The 21,247-nt window shown below is 41.7% G+C and overlaps 1 protein-coding gene across 7 annotated transcripts in view; it reads left to right on the top strand.

The window, feature by feature from the left end:
- The window catches only part of LYRM9 (LYR motif containing 9), a 32,225-nt gene extending 21,216 nt beyond the window's left edge, over positions 1-11,009 (top strand). For 4 of the 7 annotated variants that reach the window (XM_031053694.2, XM_031053695.2, XM_031053696.2 and 1 more), the window contains exons 3-6: positions 2,877-2,966; positions 7,137-7,280; positions 7,977-8,069; positions 8,973-9,659. In XM_031053694.2, the coding sequence (XP_030909554.1) occupies positions 7,155-7,280; positions 7,977-8,069; positions 8,973-8,990 (237 nt within the window). In that variant the 5' untranslated portion in view covers positions 2,877-2,966; positions 7,137-7,154 and the 3' untranslated portion in view covers positions 8,991-9,659. Of the gene's footprint in view, positions 1-1,725; positions 1,801-2,876; positions 2,967-7,136; positions 7,281-7,976; positions 8,070-8,972; positions 9,660-9,802; positions 9,867-10,902 lie in introns of those variants that run through there. The other 3 variants (XR_004081270.2, XM_031053698.2, XM_031053699.2) reach the window with 3 other exon arrangements.
- The last annotated feature ends 10,238 nt before the right edge of the window (positions 11,010-21,247 follow it).

Raw genomic sequence — 21,247 nt, 5'->3', positions numbered from 1 at the left:
CTGGCTATCATCATTCATGCAATAGGACTTTACAGCTCAGATTTAGAAAGGACAAAATCCACAACAATGACAGGCCACAGCTCGTCAGAAGCGATCACATCAAACCAGCAGATCTTGATAAAAGCCCAGCATGCTGGAGAGATGTGTGTGTTAGAAAGTGACTCCAGCATTGTACGTGCTCAGCCATACACGAGGAGGGGTGTATCGCAGGGCAGGCCATGGCCCAGGGCTGCAGAATGCTCTGTATCTCTGTCAGTGAATGTGACTTGGTAGGGATGCATGTTTGCTGGTTTGCCCAGGGCAGCAGAGCCTGTGGAGCTGGGCTGGACACAAGCACACCAGTCATTCTCCTGTGACCTACTGGGGAATAAACGAAAGACACTGCAGTATAATAACCGGAGAAGGCAGTTAGCTCACTGAAACCAGTACAGTCTGCCACTGCTGCAGTGAGCTGTAAGTGTATTTGAGGAGCTACAGCCCCGAGTCATGGGTCTTTCCCAGCTGGGAGCCTGTGAAACCTGGAAGGGAGAACTGAGTTAGCCAGATTCGAAGACAAAAGAGTAAGCATCCTTCTGAGGAGCAGCCGTCTACTTGGGTGTCTTCCTGGGCTGATGTCAAAACATGAACCAAGATATTTTGTGGTTAAAGAGGTTTCAAGAGGCTTCCAATTTCATTCTTATTTTGGCAGTTGGATTATTACTTTCCTGTGCATCTCATTTTGCGCAAATAGCACTTTTGGAACCTGTATGCAGACTTAAAAGCAGGCCCAGTTAAGGCATAACAGGGCAGGTTACGGAATCTGAATATGAATTTTTAATAGTAAGTTCACAAGTGGTTTTTTTCTTGCAGATTCTGTTATTGGACACTTTGAGGAGAACAAATAATTTTGTCACCTTAAATAACCGTTCCAAGTTCAACACCAGATTCCCAAGGTAGCTAGAGTCACACAAAGATTTGAAGGAACAGTCCATTTCTCTGCTGTTTTATGAGTGCTTATACTGCTGGGAATATTCCAAAGCATCTTCCTAATTTAAACTAATACCACTCGGTAGATGCTTTACATCCATTTGTTGGAGGAGTTTATCTTTGGACATGCAGTGTGATCAACTCGCATGGCAGACAGTCAGGAGCAAGAGCCTGGATCAGCTTCAAACACTGGCACCAGCTTTTGGATCCCACATGTACCTTCAGTTACACAAAGCAAACAGTAGGAATTAGTATCAAATGGTTCTGTCTCTCCATTTCTAGTTTCCTTTCCCTCCAAAGGAGGGAATGTCTGCTTTGTGTGCCTGCCTCTGTGTGGGATGGCAATGGCAGTGCCTTCCCCAATGGAGAGCCTGGTTGTGAACATGGGTTTGTCAGGAAAGATAGGTAGTCAGAATGCTGAGGCAGGCTGTGGGAACCCTGCTCCATTCTGTTAAATACCTCTTGGTGTTTGGGATTCAACACTCAGGATCTCTGTTGTTGCGTTGAGGTGTGTGTCTCACCTACAGTGAGCTGGTGAGGCAGTGTTCCAGGCTATAGCTTTGTATCAGTTAAGTGGCCAAAGTGAGTCAAATCCAGGCCTGTCTTGGTTCCCTGTTGTTAAAAATGGACTTAATAATGTTGTCTACGCTGCTAGGATCCTGTAAAATCCATACTCAAAAGATCATAAGGTTTGACTGGGAGAGGGAAACATAAATTCCTGAGTCTAACTCCTAAAAATGTAATGTTTTGAAGCAATAAGAAAGCACATCTCCAGCCTGTACAGTGGGGGAAGAGAGGGATGGAGAAGCTAACGTCTAACCAGCAACAGCTCGGGTAACTCTTGCAATGCTTTAATTAACACTCCCAGTCCCTGAGGCCCAGCTTTGGTGTCTGTTTAACCAGTCTGGAGGGATTGAGTCTCTAACTGAACCGTAGGGATTTGCTTGGAAAACAGTCCCAACAGCAGCACACCCCAGCAGAGCGCGGTGGCGGTGTCACAGCAGTGTCACCCGGGTTCAGCTGTACACTGGGTCAATTGACAAGCTTGCTAATGCAGAGTGCAAGATTCATGGGCTTTGGTCAGTCTTTGCTTCACTATCTGAATATCATTATCAGGAATGTAAATCATTATGCAGTGCAGAGAAATGCCACAATAGTCTCAGTGTCTCCTTTTATACTTGTCTCTTTTTAAACAGGGCTTTATCTAAATGCAAATGTGATTTCAGCCTTCTGATGAGGACATTATACAGTCATCCATTCCAGAAAAGCACAATTAGCGGATTATTTGATTTCTGACTCAACAATTCTTGGTTTAGATAGTTTGTTTGTTGTGCTATGCCTGATATTTAAGTTATCAGGAGGGGATTTACATTATTAGTCAGGATTATAGCCAGATTGTATGAGGTCGAGGGTTTTTTCTTGGCAGAAAAAAAAGCAATAACATTTGTGGGATGGGGGGGATGTTTTTTGGAACAAAAGGCAATAGTACAGATTCTTACTATGCTTCATTGTCCTTTTGTGCTAAGTAAGGGACAAATTTCAGAAGTAACTATGCCAATTCTCTGATGTTCTGGGCTGTACAAATGCAGGGTTCAGCCTTACCTTGTTGGGGATCTATTCACTGTTGAGTTGTACTCATACAGTACCTTACAACTGAATAATGGGTCAGGTCACAAGGTTATTTCTCATTAAAGATCCATTTTATCCAGTAGCCATCAAGTTTTCCATGTGCTATGGTAGATTCACAGTGAAGTGTTTGCTGGAAATTACATTGCAAGGACTGAAGTTACACATACAGAAAAATCCAGCTCTTTGGTAATAAACTTCCCCATGGAGCTTATCCAGAAATCATCGCATGTTTGAGCTATGAATGGGTCAGAACTCAGGATGTGTGTATTTTTCTCTTCCAGTATGGGAGTCTCGTGGAGTGTGTGTTTGACAGCGAGACCTGGTGAAACCTTCACTCTTCATCTCTTACAAAGTGCAGTGGTTGTGTGAAGGTAAAGGATTTATTTTTTTCCCCTAATATTCATCAGTGTAAATGTATTTGTCACACGATTTGACTTGGCTTCAACAGCTCCTCAGTTCCCTATGGAAAGGTACTGCAGTGGAAAATTCCCAATTATCTATAGCCAAACAACATTTACAATTCCATTGATCAGTTTAATCCTTCCATATTCATATGTTTACGTGAGTGGGTACTTGCTGTCTCCCAGAGCATAGCTGAAGCAAGCTGTCCTACCCATTCCCAGCACATGAGGGATCTCTGCTTTTGTGACAGGAAATCTATTGCTCCACTTAAGTTTAATTAGAGCACAATGACATATGATGAGTTTACACATCAAAGCCTAGAAACAACAAATTGGCTCTAGTCCCAAAGTATATTTTGGGATCTGTATTGAATTGGGATGTTTCACTGTATTTAGTGGGAATATGTGAAATACAGGGTCAGGTTCTTAGGGTCAGTGGAACTACACCACTTCTTGCCAGCTAAGTCTCTAGCCCAAAAAACCTGTGTAAAGTTAAATTTAGGTTCAGATCAACTTGAATCCAACTGCATATTCTGGATTTCTGTACTGGCTGATACCCAGAACCTGTGGCAATGTGTTTGTTAAGTAACAAGCCAAATCCTGTGCCATTCTATGATTTTGTTTCTATTTTCAAAGTAGGACACAGACTTGGAATCTTCCTACCTAATTTAGGCTTGTAACTGCAGGATCTGTATTACAGTTCTTGGTTTGCTAACTCCTGTGTTCAGCAGAGACAAGGGCAAGGAATAATTCAGTCTGCATATTGTTTAAGTCACATTTTGGAGTTACTTCTTTCTCCTGGTTGGAGGGGGAATGCAGGATCTTTACTGACTATCAAGAATATCATCACCTCCTGTACTCAAATGCCAAAGTGACATGAATCCAAAACAAAAAGTGCATGGGACTGGTGCCCAGCATAGGTTTCATTACAAAGAAAAAATGATATTTTAGAGAAAAAATATTGTAAGGAAACAGAGATTAATATTTGGAAACCTGAGGACATCCTGATCTGTACTTTAGATGGAACTTCTTAGGTAAAGCCATAATCAGCTCAAGTTGGGTGCTTGGAAATTGAGCCAGCAATAGGACTAGTCAGACTGAGGCTGTTTTGAAGTATCAGCTCTTGATCTATATTTCTGCATTTTTGCAACATCTTTCTGCCCTGCATATGTTGGGGTTTTTGACAATATCCAATTCCTGTAATGTGTGTGAGGTCGAATGGCTTTTATTAAACAAATATGAAAAACCAGAACTGGAATCAAACAAACAGAATGAAAAGATTGCAGCATCAGTATAGAGCCAACTTGTTGCCCTCATGATGGAAAGATGGATTTCTAATTGCCCATGAAAGCTAATGGAAACCATATTTTGGCTGTGAATAATTCCCAGAAGGGATCATAGTGAAGTCTGACCTCATCTCTTGTACTTTACTGATAGAATATACCAAGTATTCAGAAGGAGACACACCCCACAAGGCTCAAGGTGCAGAAACCAGTGGTCAGGTTCAGATATTAGAGGACCATGTGAGCTTTACTGACACATCGCTGGCCTGTCAGACGCCAGTGCAGATCCACTTTCATTAGGGTATATCAGTTGTGGGAGGAGTGGATAACTGGCAGAGGGTAAAGATTGTGATGACAGAATCCAGGGGCAAAGTAAGTGAGATTTTCATGCTCGCAAGGTGTCCTGGTACCACACTCAGTTGTGCTGATAGAAGGGCATGTTTGAAAAGTTACTCCCGTCAACACCATCTACTTCTGAATTACCTAAAACTAAGAACTGGAAATGAAACTTACATTTTGTCCATGGGATCTTTCCTAAATGTTATACTCCTTCAGTCCCTGAGTTCTTTATTCCAGACTTCAGTAATAACCATATCAAAGTTGTTATCTTAAATTTTAAATTTGATCCTTTTTTTGCACTTCTAAGATGTGTATTAGTCCTTCTGTGCACTGGATGAGGCACTACCAGCATGGTACAAACTACCTGGATTCCAAATAGCCATCTTGACATTGGCATCACCCATTTTTCCATCCTGGATAAGTGTTGCTAAAATGATTCCAAGTGAAGTTACAAATGAATTGTGCAACACACATTTCAGATGTAAGGAAAGATGTCAGTATGACTAAGCAGGAAAGGGATCCTGACATGTTATTCCAAGGTTTATGCATATTAAGTCTATTGTATATCTTAGTAATTCACATCCTCAGTTAATGAGGTAGTAGCCCTGTCCCTGTTAAGTACTTCCTTAAGGCAATCCTCTTGTTCCCCTGGAGGCTGGGAGAGCTTTTCCTGCAGTGTCATCAGAGCCTTCCTGGGGGGCTTCTATCACACCCAGGCTGTGACTCGCTGTTTCTGCAGGTCCTTCAAAACCCTTGCCTGCTGGATACTGGGGGTGTGCTATCCTGTGTGCTCCATTAGCCCCCACAAAGCCAGGCTAATACTGCTGCCACCTCCTCCCCTCCCATCCCACCCACTTGGCTCATCTGCCTCCTTCTGCCTCATCGTGTGATGTGACATTAGTCTGCCTTGTAAATTCTTTGTGGCAGAAACTTTTTCATTAGCTATGTATATATAGAGCGTACCATGATGGAGCCTGAATCCCTGACTGAAGAGTATGGGCACAGCTCCAATACAGAGAATAATGCTGGTATTGCAAGGCTTTTTCTCACAGATTCCCTGTGGAAAAGCAGCTCTACCACAGGAACAGCTCCCTTGCTATCTACAGGATGTTACTTTTGACCAGAGATAGTTAGAATCAAACACCAAGATAGCATAGATTTCACTCCATCTTTCAGTAAGGAACAGACAAAAACCAATACTGAGAGGTGCTCAGGTGTGACTCTGTGCTCTGAGTAAAGCTTTGTAGAGGGCCATCCTTCAAGAGTAAGACACGTTTGTCATAGAATGTTGCCATTTTCTTCACATAAAAGAATCACGCTTTTTGTACCTAAGACATTACCGATTTTCAGTGACCTCTGCTACTGTAAATGAGCATAGCTCTTGTTACAGCTCCAGAGCTGTTTTATATCTAGTTATAGTCTGAGGTGGGATTTTGTTTTACTGAAAATACAGATTACAGTAGTACATGGCCCATTATGGTGGGTATTTTACAGGTACACAGATACGAGATTTTCCCCACTGCAAGAAGAACCAGTCTGTGCAAATAGACATCCCAGGCATGCAATAGCTGCAGTGCTCTATTCTGGAATAGATTTGGCCAAAGGACTTAAAATTACTTGAGAAAAAGAAAAAAAAACCCAAACAATAAGTAAGTGTCATAACGGGTGCTAAAATAATGCCACACACCTACTTCATTATTCACTTTCTTATTTATTATCTTTATTCTTTAGAGTACTGATGTAGAAGTGCTTTTTCTGAATGTTAATTTAGCTCTCTGCAGATGGCAACCATCTGTTAAATGACAAGTCACAGTATTTGATTAGCACTTTATATAGCTTGGATGGACTGAGTGATACAATATGGAAGTACAGCCATGGAGGTGAAACCTGTGGGATTTGTTCTTTTCCTGTTACCAAAAAAATGGAGAACTTGAAACCTATTGATATTTTTGCCTGTCTTCTATATTTATACATGTTATTTCAAGCTAAAGCCTGACATTCCTAGGCCAGTTCACAAGATGTTCTGGAGAGAATGCCAGCACTAGGAAATAGTATGAAATTCCATCACCACTTGTAGCAGTTATGAGTGTTCTCATTGTACAGTGTCACCATGGGGATGGACACCCATGGATGCTCAGGGGAAGCACTGGGAGATTGCATGAATCAAGGAATCACAGCTTATCAAGTAGAAAACCCCCTCAGGGCCACAATGCTGCTCCGTACACTGCGAGCAGCTTCTACAGGGGTCTCTAAACTAGAGAAAAATAATATTGCAGCACACCTGAATGTTATTGTGATAAAGTGATCTTGCATGAACTGCACCCTTTTGTATTTTAATACTGTGATGAATCACAGCTAACCTCCATCAACTAAGCAAGTCCTGGTTCATATTGTGAAGCTTCTTCAAGTTACGCTGCTGAACCTTAATTTGCTGGTCCCCTTCTTGCTGTAAAATCCCTTTACACTTTTATATATATATATAACGTTCATGAGGTATTTTGATCCGTTTCATTTTCAGCAGCTGCAAGGCTTGAGGATGCCCCCGCTGCCAAACGCTGAACTAGTTCAAAACTCTCGGCAGCTGTATCGCTACCTGCTCCGATGCTGTAAGCAGCTTCCTGAAGAGAGCATCCGGCAGCACTACAGACATGCAGTCAGGCAGGTGAGAAGCAGACTGCTTTTCTGGTGGTGGAAGTGAGCCCTGTGGGGTGTTCTGGTTTTCTCCTCTTACAGGTTGGACCAACTTTTGTAACTCCTGGCACTTAATGAGTGATTCTTCTCCAAGGCTAAACCACAAGTGGATTTGGATGATTATACTGGGAGTATATGAAGGAGCATTTCTTCTTGTTTACTTCGAATCTGAAATCTTGTGTTTTCCATGGTTCTCATCTCTAATCCTTGTTAGTCGATAGAGTGGACAATCATTCCTTACTCATTTGAACACATCTTGTATGGTGAAGCTTATTGGTTCCTTGTTGGTCATTTTCATATCTGTATTTCCCCTCCCTCAGGTCTCCCAGATGGGTAAATTGGTCACATGGAAGTGATTTCATGCCTTTGGTCATACCTGTTGTCCTGTGTCTTTGTGGTTTTAACATACCAGACAATTTCAGCTGTTGTTCTGAATTAAAGTTTACTAGGGTTTTCTTTCTGCTGATGTATGAAAGGAGTAAAATACTTAATAGTAAATTACATTTGACTGGGCTTGTTACGGAAATAGCACAGCCAGGTCCTACAATATGTATTTGTATCTTTTCAGAAAATTGGTCACTTCAAATATTTTCTTTGAGACTTAAAAGGGATCCTTATTCTGACAAGTGTTATGTTGGCTACTCATTGTAACACTTTAATGTTGCAGAGCTTCAAGGTTCATGCTGATGAAGATGATCCTGAGCGAATCCAGCAGATTATTAAGAGAGCCATTGAAGATGCTGACTGGGTCATGAATAAAGTAAGTACATCAGAAAGGGGAAAGGACAATGTTTTGCAAGCCACTGTTTGTTGCTATTCATCAGGTGCTTGCCTGACAGGGATCTGTCCTTTCTCAGTTTTCATAAACTCCCAGAACCATTTCTTTTTCTCCTGGATCCTGCCTGTGGCTTTGAAGATCAGAGTCAGACAACAGGGGGCCAAAACTCTGGTAGCTGGTGTCCCTGTGCTACAGTTATCACCCAGAAAACAGGCCTCTTCACTGTCACAGCACTGAAAGATGGCACTCGCACTGGGGTCCTAGATAAAAGAGTGGAGGCTGTTTAACACTAGATAGCTGAAGTCACCTGTACTTCCTTGGATCTAGATCTGGTTGGGAGCGTAATATCTTACCATGCATTTCTCAGGGTATAATGAAACAAGTCAAAAGTTCAGCTTGCTCTAAATATCTGTGATTTAATTTACTAAATGACTGTTAAGTCCTTTTCTCCGCCAGTCCATGAAATCCAAATGAGAATTGCTACAGGAGAAAGCACAGATTACTCATAGATTATAAAATTATAGCAGTAGCCAAATCCCAGCAGTTACAGGCTAGGAAATAACTGTCTGGGCCTGGATCTGATTTGATTCTCCCTATAATTATGAAAAGCCTCATTCTGATTCTGCTACAGAGACTGTAGTCTGCTGGATTGGAAACTGGAATTGGACCTGTGAGAGGAAGGTCAGGTCACTAGTGCTTGCCCAGCAGCATTATTGTTATAGTGTAGAGGGAAAGCCTATCAAATTTCAATCCAGCTTAAAGGAAACTGAGATCATTTTATGTAGATCATGAAGAGGGTTGTAAATCCATGTCAGGATGAACTGTGGCTTCTGGTTATGTGCTTTTCCCACAAATAATTGTTTCCTTTTTTCTTTCTTTCTTTAGTATAAAAAACAGAAGTAGAAGAGGATGATGAAGACAAGAGCATCATTGGTAAAGAACCTTAGAGGACTTGCTGTCAAGCCCAGTACTTTATTATAGTTGCTGCCTGGAGTTTTCTCTTGGATAATACAAATATAGTAATTTATGTCTCACTGAGATATCATGAAGCTGAGTTAATGTTTCTGAAGCTATTTGGGTTTGTAGATTAAAAGGCACACTCTAGGTTGAAAGTATTAGCTTGTATAATCACAAGTTTAGCTTAAAGGCCAGACTTGTCTGAACTTTTAAATAATACAGAGCTCTCAGGAAAGCTAACTGAGAATACAGATGTAATGGAGTACACATCATTAACAAGAAATAAATAATGCCCTGTGTGGTGTTCATATCTGGTGAATTACAGCAGCTTATCTGAGAGATCTTAACTTCAAGCCCATCTGAAACCTGAAGCATAGTATTTCCCACTTTGCCTGTCCATGCTATGGGTAGGTCTTCATTCTTCACTGTAGGTTGGCAATTGAACTAGTGGTAGCCTTTTCTTATTTCAGGATAGGTGCCTGTCACCCTGATCTCTAGAATTGCATGAAAACAGGCACCACTCAGAGGGGGTTTTGTGCACTGAATGGTGTGATTAACTGCAATGTGCAATGTTGTACAGAGGCCTTCACAACAAATAAATGTCCTTTAAAAGTGGGAGTCCATGTCCTTCTTAAAAAGATCATCTTTCCACTGCCCTAACAGATTTGGATCAGGGAAAACTCAGGAGAAATACCAGTATTATAAATAAAATTTATTTAGGGAGAAGAGCCCTTTTGAAACATGACCTTTGCTTTTAGCTGCACTTGGAACCTCGTGCCTCCAGGTGGCAGTGCCTGCTGTGATGTCTGTCCGAGTCCTCAGGTTTGTTCTGTTTCCGAATTGCAGAGCTTCCGCAGCTCATCCTTTTTTAGGCTGTTAGATTCTTATTCGGTTTTCATTTAGCCACGGAAGAAACAAAAAGAAAATCCTCGCTCAAAGCACCAAGGATTTGACAAATGCCATAAAAGAAATGGAGGCCATTAGTGACCATTTATAGCATAAAGTACTGTATCAAAAAATTCCTTTGTCTCTGCTAACCCTAAGCCCCCTTTTCAAGAATTCCTCTCCTTTGTTTTTCTCTTCTCTGCCATCGCCACTATTGTTCCTTTCTCTGCTCCCCCATCTTTCACATCACCTTTAACACCCTCAACTTTACTCCCGTTCTATATATTCCTTAACTATCTTCTCTCTTATCTTGTCCTTCTACTCCACTTCTTTTTCCTTGAATCCTTTCCTGACAGGTCTATCAGAAGATACTCTGACATTATGCTGGGGCATCCCTCTGCTGAATTTCAGCTAAAGCAGGAAGGTAATAGCGTTTCTCCACAATGTGTAAAGTGTAAGTTTTTCTCCTTCATGTGAGAAAAGCCACTTTTCTTTCTGCTTAAATACAGTTTTTGGAAAGTGCAACCATTCTGGTTTAAGCTTTCAAAATAATTTGATGCAGAGCACGGAAAACTTCAGCCTTGGCAGCTGACAAAGAATATCCAGTGTAAAATTAAACACTGTAATGCAAAGATTTGGGAGAAGGTACCGGAATGTGTTACTTCTAATCAAGAACAGCAGATGGATGACCCGTGCTGTGCTCTAGTTACATTATATATATTTGGTCTGTAGCATGGAGATGCACTGAACTTTATATCAATGCAACAGTGAAACCTCTCAGACTCAGCAGGATTAACAGTGTATGGAGCTATTCTAGTTTCCTGAACTGTGAATGTAGTGTGCTCAGCATCCCTCTATTGCTTTAGTTGTCTGACTTGTTGTAGTGTGAAGCATAGTTTTGTTCAGTTACTAAATAGAATGACTTGGACACATGCAATTATCCTTACATGCCTGTTATTTAATTTATGGATAGTTCAAGAGGGAAAGCACCAAGGAGCTGGAAGGTGCAGCCGTGGCATGTCTGCAGCTCCCAAATGGCTGAGGTGCCAGCTGAACTTGGGAACACCACACCAAAGGTATGACAGATGTAACTGATATGGTAGGACCAGGATCTGTGGATTTTAGACTTCAGGAACTGAAAAAGTGTGCAAATTTTAGCTGGGTGGAGAGGGGGAACGTGGTTGCTGAGACGGGAGACATCCTGACTAAATATTGTGACAGCAGTGATTCAGGTGTAGGGTAAGATGAGGTGCCTGAGGGGTTTTGTTTGGTTCTTTTTCATACAAGCATAATCTGGTTTTCAACATAACAAAGCTTTTCAGAGGATGAAATCTAGTGTGAAGGTAACATTTACTCTGTTATGAATAATTTTCTTGGGGGAGGGGACAGATGATGTAAACCACTATTTACTTCCTTTTAATAGTAAAAGTAACCCCAGTGTCTGGCAGTCATTCTTCTGTAATGACTGTGCTGAAGAGTCACTCAGCTGCATAGCTGAGGTTTCTATTTTCATGAGGTTTCTGTTTTCAAGACATATAAATTCTGTTCTTCAACAGCATTTGAGATCAAAGGTCTTCTGTTAACTTTGTTGCCATAACTTACCACTCACTGATCTGTTTGACTTGAGAGTTTATATGGTGAATTGAGTTCTCTTCAGTAGTACCGAGGGTCACCTTTGTTTGAGCCACCCAGCCTTGCTAAGACTGAAGAGCTGTTCTCTGTCCCACCAGTGTCCCCTTTGGTGTCAGTGCCACTGTGTTCCTGATTAGATGCCAGTGGTTCTCACAGGGCCCACTGCAGGAAACACTTGCACAGTCACAGGGATGACTTTGTTCCTGCCTGCTCACAGGGGACACTTTGCTGGTCAGTCTTCTCCATGGTTCTCTGGCAGTTGTAAAGAAAATATCACCACCCAATAGATTGATGCATCTGTGTTTCCATATCCAGAATCTCTGAAAATAAAGATGTTGGGGAAAAATTAAGTAACAGGGGATAAAAGAGACTGTGTTGTATACTGTGATTACTATTGCAGAGCTTGAAAGACAGAAGCTCACAGGGCTCATTAGGCAATGATGGATCATAGCAGTAAAAAGGGACAAGCCTATTCACTGGTTTCATTTCTTCTTCCTTGAAATGGAACCCATTTCTGTACTTGTGTATCATGCCAGTTTTGATAAATAACATACTGTTGATAATAATATACAGTAATGATTAAGGGCCCATCAGAAAAGTCATGTCAAAGACATGTTTTTCTGTTGGGCCTGCTCCTACAGGAAGCGTTCTGTTACCAGCATCACTTTCAGTGTGGCATAGCATCACCTGGCCATACATTAGCCTGAGGGTTTCACAGTGTTTACACAAATGTAATAACTACTTTCTGGAAACAACATTTTTACAGCTGGTTACTGTAAGCCCTTGAGTCAGTAACGTCTAATTACTACTCTACACTTAGAGGAGTTGAGTGGAATGAAGTGTCCAAAGGTTATGTACAGGCAACACTCAGTTAAGCTAGAGGGAGGTTCACAGGAGACTTATGTAAGACAAACATTAAAACAAGGAAAAGACAATTGGGAGACTTCTGTTTGATAGCTATGGATTGTGCTTTTAATTCTTGAGGTATGGAGAAACAGATTATTTAGATCATGATTTAGCTGAGGAAAATGAGGAAAAGGTTCTTAGTTGTTAGCTCCGGGTTATAGACTTACCAATGTTCTACGGGCAGAACCAAATTTGGTGCTATTACATTCTTACATATATATATATATATACACACACATACACGCACATGTATAAAAACATCAGGAACATAAAGTTGAAATTGTGTGGAAATAATCTATACATGACAAATATGGCAGTAATGTGTCTAGAAAAGCTGGAACAACAGCAGTAGGATAGTCAGTGTGTTTTGTTTAGTATATAGGATCTTGCTCTTAAGCCCACATGGAAATGTTCAGGAGTCTGCTTTTGATTTTTGCAGCCTCAGAGCCTCATGTAGAAGCTTTCTGTGTAGTGAAAAAATCTTCCCTTTTTTGTTTTTTAATTTGTCTGTATCAGGTTTTGGTATGGAAAAGACTATAAATTTGTGCGTTATCTAAAATACAGGATTGCATTCTGCCCTTGCCATGGGGAAAGACATGTTTCTGATCACATTGTTACGTCAGGTGTTTACTGATTTCAGTTCACTCTTGCCACTAAAAGCCATTTGAGCCCTGTGGGTATTGAATAGAATACTTCCATCCCAAGGCAGGTTTTGCTTAGCACCATTTGTCAATAACTGAATATTCTTTAAATCATTCTTTAGCTTTAGCACTTTGTAAACTCTTTTTCACTTGGGTCGTTATGTCACAGGCATTGCTTTTTGTTCAGAGACATGTGAGCTGAAGAATTTGATGCTAAACAAAACCATCTCTTCCATGGTGCTTGGCTCCTTTTCAGATGTTGTAAGGAAGTGATCTTTACTGTGATACTGTAAGGAACAAGTATGCTCACTCTTTTGGAGGAACAAATAATATTCACTGTGATCTTTAAGGAAAACAGTTTCTTTTTTGTGAATAGCTTTTAACTTGGCATTACAAATTGTGCCTTCATCTAAAGCTCTGAAAAGATGCAGACGGAAGGGGCAGCACAGCGGCTGTGGGTCTTAGACATTCAGCATCACAATATTTATTATGAGAGTCCTTGACCTTAAATGTTAAGAATGAGTCTTCAGCTTTATGCTCCACAATGTAGTGCCCATCATCAAAGCCAGTATATGTTTATTTGAAATGTGTGAGTAGTCTCCTTGTCAAGAGCTGTGTTCTAAAGTGAGTCGATAACACCTGAGAACAGCTCAACACTGTGCTGCCCGCTTGCTCCGTTGCTTTGCTGCATTCTTTCTGCCTGCTCAGAGGTGCTGTGAGGTGCTGTGGTTCTTCTTGAGCAGGAGCCAACTGGCGCATCTTTCAACCTTTATATTATGTGATTAATTTATCTTATACTTCTGTCAAGCCAGGTTTTATGAACTAGTGTTAACTGAAGTATACAGCAGTCATCAAGTACTGCTTTCAGCTCATGATTAATCAGGGCAGGCACATTAGCTTTTCAAAAAACCCCTGTGCTTTGAAGAGTATTTTCTGTTTTCCTCGTAATTTTGTTTGATATTTAAAATAAGTTTTTAAAGTTTAGAAGCAAACAGAGGCATCTGCCACTTGCAGCAAAGAGCTTACCAGTGTTAGTGTTATCCCTGATCCGAGAGGTCCCTGACATTGCACTTATTCCTGTAATCCTGCACACTTGGGTGGATATTATGCAGAGTTCTGAAGCTGCTGTTTATTGTCCTTAGCTATAGCTGAGAGGGTTGCCTACCCTGTTCTCTAACTGTCAACCTGGGTGCCTTTTGCCCCAGAAGAATCTGCCTTCGTAGTCTACATTTTGAAAAGGATTAACTTGATCTTTTCTTTTGAATCGGTAACTTCTGTTCAGCTTTGTCTGGGTGCTTCCCTGCCTCGTATAAAACCTTTTCTGTCAGCTGCAGCTCCACAGCATTAGGTTGAACTGCCTCATCACCTGTGTGCTTCCTTCTGCTTGGCTCCAGCCTCACCTGTTTAAAAACCAGTGTACTTTGGCCTTTTTTGTTACAGCTTATTTTTTGCACAGTCCTTGGTATCCTTTTTAAAGTTTAAAAATGCTGTTTCAATGAATATCCCCTGCCATTCTTACAGACTGGATTTCCAAAGATACAAACTTGGCAGTAAGTTCTTGCAGCTGATGAGGTTGACTCATGGGCTGGGTTAGGTATCAGCATGCAGGACTGGGGTTTTCTCAGTTTTACTCTAGTTTTCTCAGCAGTCAGTTCATCTACAGAAAGTCAGCTGTACCTCAGATGGTACGAAACAAGGAACAAGGAAAACTGTTTCAAAACAAACATCAAATTAGTAGTCTGGAAAATATTATATCATGGTGGTGGACACAGGCAGAGGCTGTATTTGCTGAAGACACCTCCCTGATAACTCACCAGTCTGAGGACTGATTTTTTTTATGCCTAAAAATAGGGTGTTTGGTTTTCCACCATTGTGTAACTGCAAGGGCTGCTTTCTCTTTTATTTTCTGCTTTCTCCTCCTCTCTTAGAGGTTGCAAAATGCTGTGTTTAACTACAGCTTACACACAGAATCAGACTCCTGTTGAGTCTTGGAGGCTTCCATCTGAAAGAGCTGTGTAGAGTTAGGCCTCTCTTAGCGGGAAATACCTCCCAGAGCAGATTGCAGCTTTATGGCCAAGATTTTCAAAAGCAATTCTTGGATTACATGCAGGGGTCTCCAGTTCACTGTCTGCACAGTGATGAACACCTGCAACTGCAATTAACAGTTAGGTTGTCATTGGCAAGACAAGAGTAAACAACAGCTTGCAGTGGATCTCAATATTGGGGTTTTTCTAAGAACCAGTGGGTGCTCTTAGCCTATCTGATTCTCCTACATACTCGTTTGTGTTGTGTTCACCATCATGCCTGATGATTTCAATGAACAGAGCACTTCTCTGACTGGTTGGGACTCCAGTGGCAAGTAGCAGGAAGATGGTTATTCCCTTGATAGCATGGCTCTCAATTAGGAAGCTGCAAAAATGCTAACAATCACAATTGTTTCAGAAGCACAGCTTACAATGTAGAGCCCTTCCAACTGCCATAACACAGCCTGCAGCAGTTCACAGCTACGGTGTACCAGGTCTGGTCATTTCTGATTGACTGACTGCAGTGAGAAGGCAGCCAGTGTGTATTATTAAGCTTAAGAGATGAAGAATCTATCCCTGCCCTCTAACTTGCTCATTAACCTCAAAGTTAATTCATAGCAAAGGGGTAGTTTTTATAGCTGATGTAATAATACAAAGCATGGACACAATGTGAGTGGTATGTAGCATGAAGAGTAACTTGATGAAATCCTGTCTGCTTGAGAGGGGAACAAGACCATAAACTCTTTCATCTAACGAAGGCACTTTGAAAGGATCAGACTGTATTCCATACTGAACCTGGGATGAGCTGCCTTTATTGTGCTGTGGGGGTGTGCAGGGGGTTATTCACTCAATAGAAAGGGGTCCCAACTGTGTGAGTATCTCAAAGAAACCACAAATCATAATTAGGTAACTTTGCTCTGTACAGCTCTGTACAGAACCTCTGGAGTTCTTAGGGGCTGGTTGTTAAAAGAAAAGCTGGGAGACACAAATCTGTCCTTGTGCTCTATCACATTCTGTCTGGGTCTATAGAAAAAAGGCATTCTAGATAATGGCGTATCAGGACATTTGCTTTTCATGCTGTTTATGGGTTCTGAGCCAAAGCCAATGAAATCAAAGGGAAAAAGACTCTTGTGTACTTCAGTGAGCTTTCACCATCTCCCACCATTTCTCAGTCCCCTGAATGCTGAGGAAAACATACCCTGGTTAATAATGTTTACCAGAATTAAAAGTGAAACAGTTTAATTTGTTTGCTTTTACAAAACCCAGTCTGGGTTAGTGAGATGAGCAAAGCTCAAGAGGTCAGGCTGGAGGCTGGGAGCAAAGGCACTGCTCCTAGTTACAGCCTCCAAGTAAAGGGAAGGCATAAAAAGGCTTCTGAGGTTCTTTGACCACTAATTACTTGCTTTCATTTCTCTTCTATTTCCCATGCTCATGCTGTTTTGGAAATATATACATTAAAAGTCATGCTGCTGTCTTCTGTGCTGAAGAACTGCAATCACTTTTCCTCATTTTCAACTTTTATCAGTATTAAAACCTGCAGTCTACAAACTAGTTGATGGGTCACTGATCATTAGCTTATACTGTGTGTATCTCATCTGTGTCTATCATCACTGACCTGGAATGCCTCTCTGATGGAAATGATCACTCATTCCACATAGTACATTCACTTTTATTTCATCAGGGATGGCGTGCTGTGGTTTCTGCAAAATGATCATCTAATGGGGTAGGAACTGATCTCACATGAGCTTGTGACAGAGCCATACCATCAGCTATCATTTCTTAGTTCCTTATCTGTAACACTGAGACACTGTGGGCACAGACTGTGGGTATATCATCATGTATTTGAGAGGTCGTCTCTCCTGATATGGTCATTCTACCACATCAAGCCACTGTTAACTGTGAAGATTTATCTCTTGTCACTGGCAGGCCATTTCAGATGCCAGTCATCTGTCTTTCATACATGCAGCTTTGCTCTTCCTTTGAAAAGAAATGGGATTTCAAAAGCAAAACCATGGGAGGAAATGAGGATTAAAGAGGATGTGTTCCACTTCATGGAAATACAGGAAGTATTGATCCCAAAAAACCCTAAAAGGAAGATGAATAACGTGGGCTTTTTGAGAATTCTCAGACTGTGATTTAGTCTTAGAAGCTGGTATATGAGGAGAAGGAAATAGCGTAGTGGTGTTCAGCTTGTGGTTAGAGAGCTCTCTTGAGCTGCTTTAACCTTAGGGACAATGTTGTAGTCACAGAAAATTTCCCCTTATATTTCCTTCTGCCTGGTTTCAGGTGACTAAGCCAGAACTAATAATCATGAAAACGAGGTGAGGCAAGAACATGCTTTTAACCAAAAATCTTACTATTTCTGGCACTTACTAGTGCAGTACCCAGTCTGCATGAGCTCCTTTTGCTTTGATGGCTGTGCTCCAAATATCCCCTTATGCAATAGTTAGCCAGAGCATTTACACTGCATGAAGTGATAATTCTGCATCTTATCCTTTTGGGAATAGAGGCAAAAATTGTTATGGGCAATAAAATCACCTGCTAATGAATGCGTAACAATCTTTTGATGTTTTTAGTAAGGCTACTTATTGAGGTTAAACCCTGTGACTTCACACACTTCATAAAGCCATCCATTGCTTTCTAGAATCTGACCTTGCTGTATATCCACATGCATTCTTCCACATCTCCATTGTTTGTTTTTAATAAGTGACACTTCAAACTCCCAAGGGATGTTTCCTACTCCCAACCTGCACTCTCCTATAACCCTGTGCATGATGTAAGTTTCTTTAGTGACTTTATTTCAATTATGGGAGTTATGTTGGAGGAATATTCCCTAAATCTCAGCACTATTCAGTGCACCATTTCAGCAACCGCCTCAAGTTCACCTCCATGTTGGTTTTACTTGCTTGGCAGTTCTGAATGAAGAACCAGTTGTTTTATTCAGTGGTGAAGAATCAGTCAGAATATATGTGACCGCATTCCAAACCCATAGCCTTTGTATGAGGTAGGAAGGCTTCGCTGCTCATTCTGATTAGGAGAAAAGGATTCATTCTGCATGGACCAAAAAATTTTCATTTAGAACCTGTGCAAACCCCCCCATCCCTTTCTCCAAAGCCAACCATCAGATTGTTCCCACTGTCCCTTAGGAGCAGGAAATATTGGTGTGTCTGGACCCAGAAAGTGCTAGAAGGGATGGGTCCAACTGACATATCTGAGGTGCTTGTGTGGCGAATGCCTCTCTGCCAAGCTTTGTGTGGAGGTTGTGTCTGGTTCGTGGAAGACAGGCACAAAAAGTAAGAAATTTTCACAAGACTTCTGATAAATGTAAGTCTGCCAAAGCAGGCTGACCCAAAGAAATCCCTATGGCTGCAGAAAGGAGGGCTGTGCACTGCACAGCGAGGCTGGGTTGTTGACTGCTGGAAGAGGAGGCTGTGCAGAGCTGCTCTCAAACATCCATTTCCAGACCTGTTGTTCCATTGGAGAAGGTTTATTTGTGGGTTTAGTGATAGTGCAAAGCCACAGCCAGGGCAGCTACAAAAGGCCATACAACAGTAATGACTGCAATTGATCATTTCTAGATGTGGGAAATGTCCTTGTGGCTGTTTCCTTCTTGATCTCTCCGTGCATTCAATCCCTTTTCTTACCAAGCAAATAAACAGCTGGGAAAATATCCACACAGAAATACTGGGCAGTTCTTGAGAAAAACTTCCTGCTGGCAGCTGTAGGAAATCAATTAGGGAGAGAAAAACAGAGATTTGAGTAGAAGTCTGAGTTGATAGAAAGATGTGGTACCTCTGCAGGTCAGGTGGCTTGGAATAGGTTCTTTTTATTTGATGTGGACTGTTTGGTGGAGCCATTTTTGGAGCAGATGCCCAATGGTCCTTTCCCAGTGTTCAGCAGATGAGCTGCTCCTACAGAGAGCTCAGCAGGAGGGAGGTACCCTCTCTTTATAATGAGTTAGTAATGTCCTGTGAATTTGTGTCAGGGTTCTGCAGCCCAGCAGCATCACAGGCTTTTTATGGAAGGAAAATGTCTCACAATTGCTTTGTGAAGAAAGCCATGGTTTAATGGCACAGGTAAGGAAATGTTATACTTTGGGAAGGCAACATGGTTTATGAGTATGCTTTTATTTCCTCCTGATTATGTCCCTTTCAAACTCAGCTTCACGGTTGTCCCTCAAGGAGGAAACAGAGCTGAGTGATGATCCATTCTTCTCTGGGTATCACAATTGGTCCGTGTTCTTCAGAGCCAGAACTTTCAGGCTGGGATGCAGTGAATGCAAGCACTGGGTTTGGGAGTGAAATTCAACCAATGTCTGAACTTGTGCCTAAGACCAATTTCTGTTGGCCCAAGTCACAGAGATGCTGATGAGTGTCTTTTGAAAGTGTGCACAGCAGCACATGGTATTAATGTGCAGTCAGGCAGGCACTCCAGTGTGGAGATGAGTAGGGGGAGAGATATCAAGCAGAATGAGAAACACAGTCTCTGGGTCCAGTACAGGAGGACACAGCAAATTTCATCTGTACCCATCCGAGGGTTTGGGAGAGGCTGCCTGGAGGATTAGTGAGGCTTTAGCAGAGGAAGCATCTTTCCAGGCAGTCAGAGCCCCAGAGGTGAAATCCTCAGCACAGTCCCTAAAGGAAAGAGAAATAGCTGTGGACATTGTCATTGCCTACACCTAACAGTTATTCTACAGTAACCAAGAGAACTATAACGAAGCAATTGTGTTGTGAGGAGAAAAAGGAACTTGAGAACATGTTTTCTGATTGTTTTCTGATTATTTCCTGAGACAGCTAAAATCATTATTAATGTTATAATGACTTAACTTCCTACTTCCTTCATCCAGGATGGAGCACTGGAGCTTCTGTTTGCATCTAAGGTTATCCTGAGTTTGTTACCCATTTTAGTGGTAAGCAAAAATATGAGTTTCAGTGTTTTATTCTGCCTATGTGCTCCCAAACCAGAATAAAGGTAGAAATAGACTGCAGTATGTGCAAGCCTCAGGCTCTGGGGATTTCGGTGGACTTCCCAATAGGCTGAATAATGTTTTTCAGAGATCATCAAACTCTGAAGAAAGAGTTTATGTTCATATCTCATGCAAGACATGGATCATGTTTTGTAATTACACTAAGTCTAACATGAAATCAGTCATTTAGGAGAAAGTTATGTAAAAAGTATGAAACGAACGCCCCACGTTGCAGAAATCAGTGTTGGAATTTTTGATTAAGTGTCTATCATTGCCCAGGCTGACTTTAAGCATTTATTTGGTGTGAATTGCAGGTAAGTTTTCAAGCCCTGTTAAACTGAAGAACATGACCCACTCTCTGTGATAACAGAGACTTGGAGCTCTGCTCAAGGTTTTGACAGAGTGACTAAATCACCCTCCAGAACTTCAGCGTTCTCTGTTCAGCTTCACAGGGTTTGGAGCAGTTTCTGTGGACATGCATTGTTGCAATCATATTTCTAGCACATTCATATGAGAAATAATTGGACAACTGGCTGCGTGTTCCTTCACACTGTGGTGAGGGACTGTTCCCACTGACATCAACCACTGCCCTGTTACTTAAACTGGAATTTCTTCCTTAGACTGTGCTCTTACGGCATGAGAATACGTTTGCAATGCTATAGTTCACTGTTATTTCTCAAGCAAGACATCTCTGTGCACGTGGCAATCTGCAAGTCATCTTTCTCTGTTCTGCTGCCACAAGCCGAATGCTGTGAATCGCAGGACTACAGATCAGTGCTCTGTACATTGTCCCTATCCACACACCAGCTTTTCCTTATGCTTCAGACAGTGACATCTTCAATAGGTTATATTAAATGTGCTGACATTTTGTCCAGGAGAGTGGGGCACACAGCCCAGCAGACAGCAATGCTGGGTTTATGCCCAGTCAAGTGCCAAGCTTCAGTCTGCTGGTAACAAGCCTTTGCTGCTGTGGCTGAGACTGAGGAGCCCACAGCTGAGTCAGAACATTGCAGAAGTCGCTTCTGCCTGAGAGAACGTGCATCCAGGCACAGAGAATGCGGTTATTGGGTGTCTCATTGCTCCGTCCCTCCTTCACTTCATCATCCATGTCCATCAAATGCAATGGGAATTCTGAAAAGGGTGCCTGTG

This window comes from Melopsittacus undulatus, chromosome 13 (assembly GCF_012275295.1).
Source record: "Melopsittacus undulatus isolate bMelUnd1 chromosome 13, bMelUnd1.mat.Z, whole genome shotgun sequence".
Classification (NCBI taxonomy): domain Eukaryota; kingdom Metazoa; phylum Chordata; class Aves; order Psittaciformes; family Psittaculidae; genus Melopsittacus; species Melopsittacus undulatus.
The sequence above is the reverse complement of the archived record's forward strand: the minus strand, read 5'-3'. Positions and strand labels throughout refer to the sequence as shown.